The sequence below is a fragment of the Catharus ustulatus genome, chromosome 3 (assembly GCF_009819885.2).
Source record: "Catharus ustulatus isolate bCatUst1 chromosome 3, bCatUst1.pri.v2, whole genome shotgun sequence".
Classification (NCBI taxonomy): Eukaryota; Metazoa; Chordata; class Aves; order Passeriformes; family Turdidae; genus Catharus; species Catharus ustulatus.
This window is the reverse complement of record NC_046223.1, coordinates 88,225,649-88,238,010: the sequence shown is the minus strand read 5'-3', so window position 1 is coordinate 88,238,010 and position 12,362 is coordinate 88,225,649. Positions and strand designations below refer to the sequence as shown.

At 37.8% G+C, this 12,362-nt stretch overlaps 1 protein-coding gene across 2 annotated transcripts in view; it reads left to right on the top strand.

Annotated features, from left to right (window-relative positions):
• The window catches only part of SMAP1 (small ArfGAP 1), a 93,373-nt gene that overhangs the window by 20,378 nt on the left and 60,633 nt on the right, over window positions 1–12,362 (top strand). For both annotated transcript variants that reach the window (XM_033054113.2, XM_033054112.1), the window contains exons 2-3: window positions 7,534–7,667; window positions 8,352–8,437. In XM_033054113.2, coding sequence (XP_032910004.1) covers window positions 7,534–7,667; window positions 8,352–8,437 — 220 coding nt within the window. The remainder of the gene's footprint in view (window positions 1–7,533; window positions 7,668–8,351; window positions 8,438–12,362) is intronic.

Below are 12,362 nucleotides of genomic sequence, written 5' to 3'. Positions count from 1 at the left end.
CCAGAAATGGAGATGGTGGATCTACCTTTTGTGTGAAAAACTAAGCAACTGCCAATGAAATTAGTAAGAGATGGTCTTTCAACAGGTAGGATTAGACTGGAAATGCATGATAGTCAATTATTTGTTTGGAACATTTCAATATTATTTTGCTTTAATTGCTGTCTCTAGAGTGTTATGTTTTGAGGAGAGAAACTTGGAGGAATCTCTGTAAGTTCTGCCTTGTTCTTTTGCTCTTCCCTGACTAGCCACTGTAGAAGGGACTGTTTTCTGTTGACTCTGATCATCTTGTATTGAATTGAATTATGTAAAATGCAACTGCTGCTTATTTGTTTTCCTTCTTTTCTCTCCACCTGCTATGTAAGGATGCTTGTCTCATGTTCACAATCTTTATATCTAGCTTGGAGAAGTTTTCTAAAGATTTTTTTTCTAACTTGGTTGAAATCTTGAGTAGCAGAACACTTGAACACTGTGAATTGGGTATGGGAGTAATGCAAAGAGAGAGCACTGCATGGGTAAACTTGGATTGATGCAACAACTGAGGCTTTCTTTGTCCAAAAGTGATAACTTTTGGGAACTGGCTATCAACCACTCAGGATGAATCGGATGTGTAGATATTCTTGTAGTTAATTCTGTGTTCCACAAGATGGAGCCAGTTCTTTGGCAAAGCAAGTCTATCAAACAGCAGCAGGATTTGGGGAAACAAATGACAATTAAAGTAACTTCACTGTGCTTTATGGATAAAGGACAGGCAGGGTGCTGTTGAGCGAGAAAAGGGATTGTAGTCTGTCAGAAGTCTTTAAAGATGTTTGCCCAAGATAAGTTTGCTACAGACAATACTAGAGATGCAAAGTTAGTACTCTGTTGTGTGTAGTACTTTGCTTCCTTCCCTGTAGAATTTCTAACTGGTAACTCCAGAATGTAAAGTGAAAACTAACTTTGTTTATGTGTCTCTATCATACAAACCTTATTTAAAGCTAGTTTTGACAAGCTTTTTTAATTTATAATTTTGTTTCAAAACTTCTAATTTTCTTGGCAAGCTAGTTTTATGCATGTCTTGTAAAGAATTCAGAACTGTTTGCTGAGATGTAAAATGGTTGGTCCTCCTGTTTGACAGCATATGTAAAATTGAATGGCTTTTTTTCACCCAATTCAGACCTCTGTCTTCCCTCTATAACTTTAACTGTTTTCTAAGAAGGGTCAGCACTTGTATTGAGCAAAAAGAGTGTTTCAATATTAACTGCAGTTACAGTATGCTGAACAGATGGTGGTGGACTAATGGAGGGAAGGAAGCTCTGAATTGTTGTAGTAAGGGAAGCAACGATCATCATTCCACTTCATAATCAAATCTGCAGTGATCTTATTCTTGCTCTTTTGTGGAGATCTCCCAGTTGTCATGTTCAAATGCTTTTGTTTTCTTTTGACTGTTTTTAGTTTGTTCTGGCCTCCACTGCTTGCTTTTTTAAAATTTCCTTTTTCCTTTTCTTTTTCCTAGCATTTTTGTGTGACGTGCTCTCCTATTTTGGGCCCAGTCTTGCTTGATAGTGTATAACATTTCTTGCTAATTTCTTACTGCAGGTGGAAGCTGAGTAGAGGATGGAGTGTTGACTGAGGTGTTTAAAGCAATTAAAAGATTTTTTAACTAATCAAATGGAGAGCTAAAGCAATATTTCACACTGTATTGACTGCTTGGATTCGCATACAGTTGGTATTTGAAGCTTTCATATTTTTTTTAATGCTGATAAAGGTACAGTAATTTCACAACTATAAGGCGCACTTCCGGGTGTCAGCAAATTTCTGAACTTTGTCCATATATAAGGCACACCAGACTATAAGGCACAGTATTTTTTTAAAAAAGCGAGGATCTGCGCACAACAAAGTTATGAATTACTAAAGGAATCGCGTAATTGCGGGGTTTGCTGGCTCGGCTCAGGGCCGGATGGGTTCGGCTCGGCTCAGGGCTGCTATGGGCTCGCACTTCCGGGTTGGCAAATTTCCAAACTTTGTCCATATATAAGGCACTCCGGGGTATAAGGCGCACTTCCAGGTTCAGACCAAAATTTTAGTCAAAAGGTGTGCCTTATAGTCCTGAAATTACTCTTCTTTTTTTTCAACACTTTGAATGAACCATATTGTGTAAGCCTTGTTTTGTACCTGATGCAGTACTATGTATGTGCTGATGCTAAACTTGAGCAGCTGGAGTACAACTTGAATCTTGGACATAGAAACACTAATGTACTTTGTGTTTTGTTTCCTTTGAAAATGCACTATACCAGCATCAGCATTGCAATTCCTGTCATTATTCTTGCCCAAAGATGTATGTCAGCTGTACTCACAAAGAGATGGTTGTATCATATAGAAGTGCATTAGGAGAGCTTGTCAGCAATGTGTGAATTTTTATTGTGGCTTCTTCAATCAGCTTCTGTCTAAAATAGTGGAGCCAAACACATGATCCTTACTCAATGAGTTAAAGGGACAGGGAAGAAAGTGGTATTTTGGGAGTATGTGCACAAACATTAAGCATGTGTGAGGTATGAATCCAGTTTAAGTAATATGAAGGAGAAATCTGTCATCGAAATTGTATCCTGAGAAAAGAAAGGTGTGAGGGGAAAAATGGGAAAGATTTTGAAATATGTTGAGAGAAAAGCTTTCGCCTCACCAGAGAATATGTAAAAATGATGCCTTTTTCACAAAATTCGCACTTTGATGTGCACTTTGGAATGAAAGAATGGCATGTGAGATTGGGTAACTTCTTCAGCAATTTAAAAATTGGCTTGAAATCAGCTTATCTGAAGACTTTTATCTAAAATTATGTAAATTGCTTTCAAGCTCTTTTTTGCGTAAGATTTAAACAGCTGAAGTTGGTTTTTGAAATGTTCAGTTTTTTTGTGGCTGTAGATATTTCTGTGAGTAGGGAGAATGTTGGTTCTATACAATAACTCTACTGGCATGGTTGTCTACTGTAACTGGAAATAAACTCTCCAGGTTTTTTTCTTAAATTCATGAGTTATCTAAAACCTCTGAAAACTTAAAGATGTAACAGGCTACATTGTTTCTTGGTGGCTACATATCTATTTCATTCTTAGAGCCCAGATGGTCTCTAATAAAGGACTATGTAAATACCATAAATATGTCACAGTTAGTGATGTTTCTATACACCTGATAGAATTCTGTCATATATTTGGGATGTTCCTTGGTCAGTTGGGGTCTGATGTCCCTGACTCTCCCCTCCTGGCCCCTTGTCCACTCCCTGCCTGCTGGGTGGGGATGGAAAAGCAATCCTTGATTCTGGGAAAACACTGTCCAGCTGTAGCCAAAACATTACTGTTACCAGCACTGTTTTGGTCACAAATCCAAAGCACATCTCCATAGGAGATGCAGTGTAGCGAGTTAACTCCATCCCAGCCAAGCCCAATATTGGGAAATCTTGCTTGGTGTTTTCCATTTAACATGTAATAGCCAAGACTCCAAATTATTTTTTGTGAAATCATATGATGGCTCAAATCCACCTTTCTGTTTAGCTCTTACAAGAAACTTGCTGTTGTGCTGTGTTTAAATTTCCAGTCAAAACTAATCACTCCATTTTATGAAGGGAGCTGAATTGCAGCTGTCAGTAAGACTAAATACCACAATAAACCTTGTGGACGTTATTTTAAGGATTCATAAATTTCATATTATCTAATGCATTCATAATCTTGTCATGTTTTTATTGGAAGACAGCACACACCTTCACAACCACTTGCTAAGAACTGAAATGGAAATTTTGGTCTAACCAGTAGATGATATGTAGAAATACGGAAAAGAAAGTTTAGAATGAAGAAAAGAAATTGATTCTTATCTTGGAAGCAGCAATCTGTCTTAGGGTTGCCAAAGTTTTTTCCTTTGTTCAGCTGGGCAGTGTTCCAGGGACTTCACTATGTGGTCTAGTATAAATATTGGTCGTTTTCAGTCCTATAGCTTATTTCCTAAGATTAACTTTGGTAAAGGATGAAAGAGACTGAAAATATTTTCAAGCAGTTATCTATATCTTAGATGACTGAAGAAGTAACTTCAAGTGTATTTTTATACTGGAGGGGTGGTGCAGCAAGCTGCACTTCTAGTAAAAATGCGAATGACTTTCAGAAGAACAAAATTACAATTCTATTAAAACTTTGGTCAGACGTGACAAATATTTCTTGTTATAATTGACTGAAGTTGCAGTGTACAGTGCAGTTCTTGGTAGGTAAGACAGCATTACTAATGACATGTAAAGGTGTTTTAAATAGTATAAAATAGCAGTCATCAAGATTCTTCATTTCTGAAGCAAAATGTCCATCTTCTTAATTGGCTAGCAAAAATACATACAGCAGTTAAACCAGGTTACTCTGGAAAATTTTTCTAAAGGAAATTGTGTCTTTAAGGACCTAACAAAAAGAAACCTATAAATATTTCTATTAGTGCAAAATATTTCCTGTTTACAGAAATAAGGATCCTGACTTCATACAGAATTGACAAAACTGTAAATTATTTATTTAATCACTCCAAATAAACATTTTTCACCCAAAGATTTGCAGCCGAGGCTTTAGTTGACTGTTTGATTAAGCATAGCTGGTTTAATGCACACATAGAAAATATGTTCTGAATTTCTTGCCTGGTGCTTCACCGTGGTTGTGATTGATTTGGATTAATGAAAGCATTTTTCATTTGAAGTGTTTAGTATTGCATATTGTCATTACTTGGAATTAAATTCAGAGATTACACATGAATATTTTTGTCTGGCCTCAGATTTGCCTGTTATTCACTGTTTAATTTGTTCCTTCATTGCTTAAATATATTTGATTTCCCAGATTTATTTCTCAAGTAAGTACAAATTAATGAAATTCGAGCTTTTGGGAAAATAAAAAAATTGTTCTTTTCCATGAGTAAACCATCTACTTCAAAAGTTGTCTTACTTTTTGTTAACAAAGTTTCAAGTGTAATATTTTAACTATTTTAATCTCTCTTAATTTATTTACACTTCAGTCATGTGAGGTCCTCCTTCCGGTCTTCTCTCAATGTTGAATTTGCCTATCTGGGATCTCACAGCTGAGGCAGTACCTGAATGGGAAAGTCATGTGATGTGCAGTTGTACAAACTCATCTGTGGTAAAAAGTTCATAGTGGTTGTGTGAACACCCTGTAGGGATAAAAACTTGGACAGCATACAGATGCTATAGTTAAACACCTTCTGTCCCTGTAGTAACCTGATCAAAACTGACTCCAGTTTTTAGAAGGCACACAGGTCTTCAGGAGGAAAACTGGAGAAGCTGTTGAGTACACGAGACTTTATTTTATCTGTTTCTAAACTGTCATGGCAAGATTAATCTTTTACATAAATTGAGGAACTTGATCTACCTTAGTGGAATGGCTAAGAAGGTTTTTTTATTAAGTTTCTTCTAGTACACTATTTTAGCTGAAACTTGATTAATAGGTTAAGGCAAATGACCTGCAAAATTGTATCCTGGAGCACTAAAACTAAAAGTGGTATAAATTTAAAGTGAGACTTTCATGTAATATAAATCTACCAAGTACAAGAGTGAGTATTTTGTGTGTGAAGTGTTTTATAGGGGGAAATAAAAAGGCAGATCAATAGGCTGTAATTGTTGAAGTATTTAAGACACAGTACAAACACTTTGACCATTCTTATCTGACCAGTAGTAGTTGAAACATAAAATTGCCATGTGGGAAAAGATGTTAGTTTTGGAGAGTAATTCCTAGATCTTTTGACCCTTGAAATCTAATTTTATTATAATAGCACTTAATTTGAAAACTACCAGTTATTCTCATGATTATGGTCTTAAAGGTGAAGCAGTGGACATCAAGTGCTCTGAGTTTTTGTGATATTGAACAAGATAAATTAAAAGCAAGGTGATTACTCAAAATATTGCTAGTATTTCCACTAGTAAGAGTAATGCTTCTTGCGGCAAATGTGGGGATCTGTGAATGTGTCTTGGGATTTTCAAATACCAACTCTAAAGAATGGAGTCTAACTGAAAGGATTTCTCCTGCTTCCTTGTTTTGGTTATTGCTCGAACACTATCAAAACTTTTCTTTTTTTGTTCTGTTGCCCAGAGCTTAAAGGCTGGGTGGTGGGTGGGCAGGAAGTGCAGCTGAGATGTCTACTGACTCTAATTGACCATCCTATGCCATGTAATAAAGTACTCAAGCAAAAAATGCTCAAGGAAAGGAAGAAAGGACACTCTTGGTTATGGTGGTGTCCAAAACAAGTGTTGTGGGTGCTTTCTAGGAAGTGGCTGGACAGCTCCCTGGCCATGGGAAGTAATGAAGAAATCCTCTTTTCTTTTTTCCCCTGCTTTGTGTGCAGTTTTTGCTTCACTTAATAAAACTTATCTCAGTCTGCAAATCTTCTCATCTTCCTGCTCTTTTCTCCCTGTCCTGCAGGAGAGGAGAGTGAGTGAGCAGCTCTGTGGGTGTTTCCCAGGTCAAACCAGCACAATCCTATGCTAAAGATCAGGAGAGGAAAACATAAAACTCTTTTTTAGGTCCCAGGAAATATATTGATATTGAAATGCAAACAACTGCAGTTGGAGTGCTCTAGGTGCACATCTGTTGTACAAATGCTGAAAATAACTGCTTGAAAAGTTTTCCAACTCTTCAATATGCTTTCTTGCTTTTGATGGTAATTATTTAATCTTTGAATTCCTTAGAGCTCAGAACTAGATGGACTTCAAAATAATACTTTAACAGTGGTGATATACAGGGCTGGAATAAAATTATGTAAATGTGTTTAATTAGAGAATGAATGAAAAATCCTAAATGTCACTATGATAATTCAGGCCAGCATACTTTAACTGTCTCAACATGCCAGCACAGCTGAGAAACAGTGGTGGTTAATAAATCAGCCTGAGTCTGTTAGAAAATACATTTGGCTATGAATGGTAGTTTAGAAATCAAGGTTGCTGAACATACTCAGTTTTCCACCATTCTTAGATGGATATTTTTATTGGTCGGTTTTGCAAGTCTCTGCACAATCATTTCCCAAGAGCTTGCATGCTACTGTTGTAGAGTCTGAGCTATATGAGGTATTTGTTGCATTAATATAAGATTGCCCTGCATTTAATTTCAGGTTAAGTAGAGATTTATGTCTTAAGAAGCTTTTAAATGGAGAAAAAGGAGCAAGTTCTACTGGTTTCTGTTGATGCTTCATCTGAGGCATAGCCATAAAGATTATTCAAGATGCAAGCAAAAATCTTGTTGCTAATAAGCCAGCTTTCTAAAGTTTATTGTGTTGTTCTGGAGGTAGGGAGATGGACACAACAGCAGACTTTCTACATAAATCCATCTAGTTAATGTTTTGTGGCATTATTTAGAAGTAGGAATCTGTGAAGAAAATTAACAATGGAAATTGTTAACGAAGTGATAGATAGTCTAGAGAAGCAGAGGAAAGCCTTTTTTCAGGCCTGTTTATTCCTATGGTTGGTATAGAATTATGCCAGAGAAAATCTTCACAGTATATGGAGTTTTGAAACTAATTAATTTATTTTCCCATTCTTTTTAGGACCAAGATGGGCTTCTTGGAACACCGGTGTTTTTATCTGCATCAGATGTGCTGGAATACATCGAAATCTTGGGGTTCATATATCAAGGGTCAAGTCTGTCAACTTGGATCAATGGACACCAGAGCAAATACAGGTAAAATACCTTCAAATACCTTTCCAATTTGGAAGGGATATCAGGAGTGCTTCTGAAAGGATTTGCATTTATCATGATGCCCAGCTTACATGTTTTACAATCCTACTAGCTTTTGCATGTATCATACTTCTACTGTAGTGAGCCCGAGTTCATAAAACTCATTTCAGAAGTTGGTTTGCCTCTCATTTCTGTATCATTTTAGAGGTATTCTACCTTGCCCCAGAGACTCTAAAGGCTACTTCTTGTATCTGTAGAAAGCGTTGTAAGCCTTTTTAGAAGGGACAGAACAGTAGCGTTCACATACCTGTGTGATGCCTGGTTGTGTTCTTTTCGTGTATTAATCACTGACTCTTCCAGGTACGCTCCAGTCTGAAGCCTCTTTCCTGCCATCAGGCAATTTTGTTACTCTTTGTCTTCCTGGTCTGAAGAGCCATCCTGAGAGATCATACTTGTCTTTCCCAGGATGCATTAGTTTACACTGCAAACAGCATCAATGTTGCTAGCTATGTCCATCAGGTCTGGACAGGCAGCCCTCCTGTGCTGTGGTCATATCTCCCAAGACATACGGCAACAGGGAGGTCTCCAAGTTAAAAACTTGTAATGTCACTTAAGCACTGTTTTAGAATTCTGACTGTTTCAGAGTTTAAAGGCATGAACCAGATGTTTTCTACCACTTTTCCCTAGTGCATGCAAGAAATGGGAAATACTAAAGCAAGACTACTCTATGAAGCTAATCTGCCAGAGAACTTCCGAAGACCTCAAACAGATCAGTATCCTTTTTGGCTTTCACATTGAAATGACTTTTAATGCGATTGAGATGTTATGATTGTTTCAAGGAGCTACTACATTTGTCAGCTTATGTTATTTATTTCATTGATATTGTTGTATAAGAAATGACAGTGGAAGTTGAGAACAGTTCAGAAAAGATTTAAATTACTTCAGTCATAGCAAATCTACTTCATAATGAGATTTGGCAAGCACCATTTATTTTTGCTTTCATAAGAGGTGACTTCATAAATTCCTTGCATGTAGGAAGTTAGAGTGATATGAGAGAACTCTTGAATATTTTCTTTATCTTGAGTAACTGCCCTCTGAAGTTTAGAAGCATTTGATCAGGAAATAATGAGCTGAATGGTGAAGTAAAATAAACCATTGCATCTTACTCCAGTGAAGTATGGATTTCTTTCTCTAGATGACTAGCATGGGAATATGTAAGTAAACCCAAGCTCTCTGAGGGCCACCACGTGTATTTGTGTGTAATTTTTCACTGTGTACCTGGACAGGAAGGGTTGGAAGGAAAACCGTCTGCTGGCAATAAATAACTTTTCTAACGAAATACCTTTACTGAATCACTAGGATAATAAATAGCAGCATTAATTTACATCTGGGGTTTTTTCTTGATTTATTGAAGTTTCTCCATAGGAGGGATCTGCTTCACCTGGTCTTACTGTAACTATTTAATTATTATGAGATCCTAAACACCTACTCTTATGAGAGCTGAGTCTCCCCAGCTACAGGAGCTGATAAACAGAGTACAGTAATTTCATGACTATAAGGCGCACTTCTGGGTGTTGGCAAATTTCCGAACTTTTGCCGATATGTAAGGTGCACTGGACTATAAGGTGCATTTTTTTTTTTTTTTTTTTTTTTTTTTCAGCAAGGATCTTCTGCCAGCTTCCCCTGTGCAGTTGCTGGCCGAGGCCCCGCCTGCACCTGGCAGCCACGGCCTTGCCAACTCCCCCCACAACTCGCGGCTCACACTTCCGGCTTGGCAAATTTCCGAACTTTGTCCATTATAAGGCACACCGGACTGTAAGGCGCACTTCCGGATTCGGGCCAAAATTTTAGTCAAAAGAATGCGCCTTATAGTCGTGAAATTACTGTAATTTGATCTAAATTTGCTATATAGAAAGGTGATTCTGGTTCTTCTGTTTATAAGATACTACACTCAATATGTTATGACAGAAGATTTTTTTTTTTTTAAGGGTTAGACTCCTCATTATAAAATACACTTGAGCAAAACAGATACAGTAAATTCACTAATACAAGCTGCACTGAGTATAAGTCGCATCTCTGGGTGTTGGCAAATATTTCGGTTTTTGTCCATAAATAAGCCGCACCTGAATATAAGCCACTCTGTCATTCACAGCGAAGACCCACGTGCAACAAAGTTGCCAAATAGTAACAGAACGGCGGCAGGGCAGGGTTTACTGGCTCAGCTAAGGCTGTGCGGGCTCGGCCCGCTCGGGGCTGCCGACAGGGCCAGGTAGCCCAGCCTGGCGCTGCTGCTCAACGGGGCCACTGGGGGCCAGCCGCCGCTGCCACTGGGCTCAGTCACCATGGCCCGGCGCTGCCCTGTGGTGGCAGGCAGGGACGGAGCCACCACCACTCCTGCAGCGGCGGGTGAGGACGGAGCCCCCCACCGCCTCCCCAAGCTGCGGCAGGGGCGGCGCTGGTCCCTCCCGTCTCTCCCCCGGGCTGCGGCACAGGAGGGAAGGAGAGAGCTCTCCTGCCTCTCTCCCCGCCCCCCGTGCTGCCTGCAGGCAGCCAGGCTCCACCCGCGGCGCAAGAGAGTAGCGATTTGTAACAATCGCAAAATGCCGACTTTACAGCAGCTCAGCTCGGCACTCTGGCTGGCACTTCTGAGGTTGTAAATGTCAGAAAATTATTCACATATTAGCCGCTCCTGAGTATTAACCGCATTTCCGGTTTAGGAGCAAAATCTTGGTCAAATTGGTGCGGCTTGTATTCGTGAAACTACTGTAATTTTTGCATATTCTATTGGCTTTTAAATTAAACATACATCCTCATAAGAAAAAAGTAACTGGAAACAGCTAGCACCATAGTATTCCAGCTCTAATATTCTAGAACTTTATTTTAACTGTATGATCAAAATATTTTGTCTGAAACTTATTAAAAAATGGATCTTGAAGATGTATATTTAGTTTTTGCTGCAGCTAACACAAATTCACTGGTGCTACTGCAGGAGAAGTAATACTGCTTTAAGATTTTCTTGTCAGATCAGACCAAAAGTTTAATTTTTAGACTTTCAGAATAATTCTTTTTTTCACACTGTATTCCTTGAATTAATTGCATACCCTTTTGAATAGTTGTTAGCTTCTAACTGGTGGACTTAATCAACTGAATATATTTCATTGCCTTTGTCTTCTTTATTAACACTGTACTGCCAAGAGAGGTGATTCCAGCATTTTCTGATTGATTTCTCAATTTTTCCATAACTTTGGCAGCTACTTACCAACTTTGCATTCATGACAAGCTGTTGTTATGGATGTTTTTTGCCTTTTTTCTTTGTCCATTGTATCACTACAAAATCAGATTAGTATGTCATCAGTGTTCTGCTTGTGAATATTCTTACATTCTGAACATTCTTTTGACTTAACAATGAAAATATTTAGCATGTGATGATCAATTTTGTATATGTTCATCTATATTAGTGTTTAACTTCCTGTAACACTATAATGTATTTATATTTTTAAGGTAGTACAGTGGAGACACAGGAGAAATGTGTATGTGGGATCTGCCCAAAATCTGCTAAAGATCCCTCCTCATTTCTGCTTCTTAATCACAAGAGTTGCCTTTCTAAATATTTCTTTTTCTTCTCTTGTACTTGGCAGAGATGCTGTAGTGTAGAAGCTAATTTTTAGGATCATTGTGGGGTTTTTTGGGGATTGGTTTTTTTTTTTTTTTTTTGTATAGCAGCTTTAGTTGCCTGTTGAAAAATGGGTTTTTTTCCAACAATAGTGAATAACTTTTTTGCACTTAGTACTAAAATAGTTGTACCTTCAAAGTGATCAGGATACCCTTTACAATATATATATATTTGGTAAGAAGTAGAAAGCAGTGTTTTGGGGTTTTTTTAATGAAATTGTCTTCAGGTGACACTTGCATACAGTTTGAAATTATGATTTTTGGCAATGTAATTTGATGCACAGAATGAAGGGACTGAGTGCTTTGAATTCAGTATTAATCTTAGGACATAGCATGTGGAGCTAAGTGTATCTTTCCATCAACTGAGGAAAAATTGCTTTGGAAGTTTGAGGCAATGAGTCTGAGCTTCCACAGTTGCAGTATCAGTTTTTGAATGAATAACCACATTGATGGAAAAAGTAGTTAAAATTTATTCTTCAGATCCTAGAGAGTCAGCTTTACTAAAATTAAAATTATTCACACTGCTTTGGATGAGCTGCTTTATGAAGCTGAGAGAATAATTGAGGAAAACAACTGGCTTTCCTTTTTGCATTTGAGCTACTGAGTTGTCAGTTCTGGTTTTCTGCAGCAATATGCTTGCTGCTATTTCCATCTTTGCTTCAATATCTTTTTATCACTTGTTGTTTTGGTTTTGTTTTTTTTTTTCCCTTCTACGGAGATGTCTGTTTTAACAGGAGACTCTCGTGGAGGACTTAGTGATCTTAGAGACGTGTTTATGATCAGCATTTGATAAATGGTATAACGTGCAAATCAGAGAACAGCTACATACGTTTCACGGTTTTTGTGAAGAGGAAGTATTTTTTCTCAAGTTAAGATGGTAAACTGTAATTATTTACCATAAATGAATATCATTATTCACGTATTTTCAGTACTGCAGCCATGTAGATTATAAATACCATGTGAAAATGTCCTAATTGTGGAACACAGAGTTACTTATACTCTATCTTACATTGTTTTCTTCAGAGA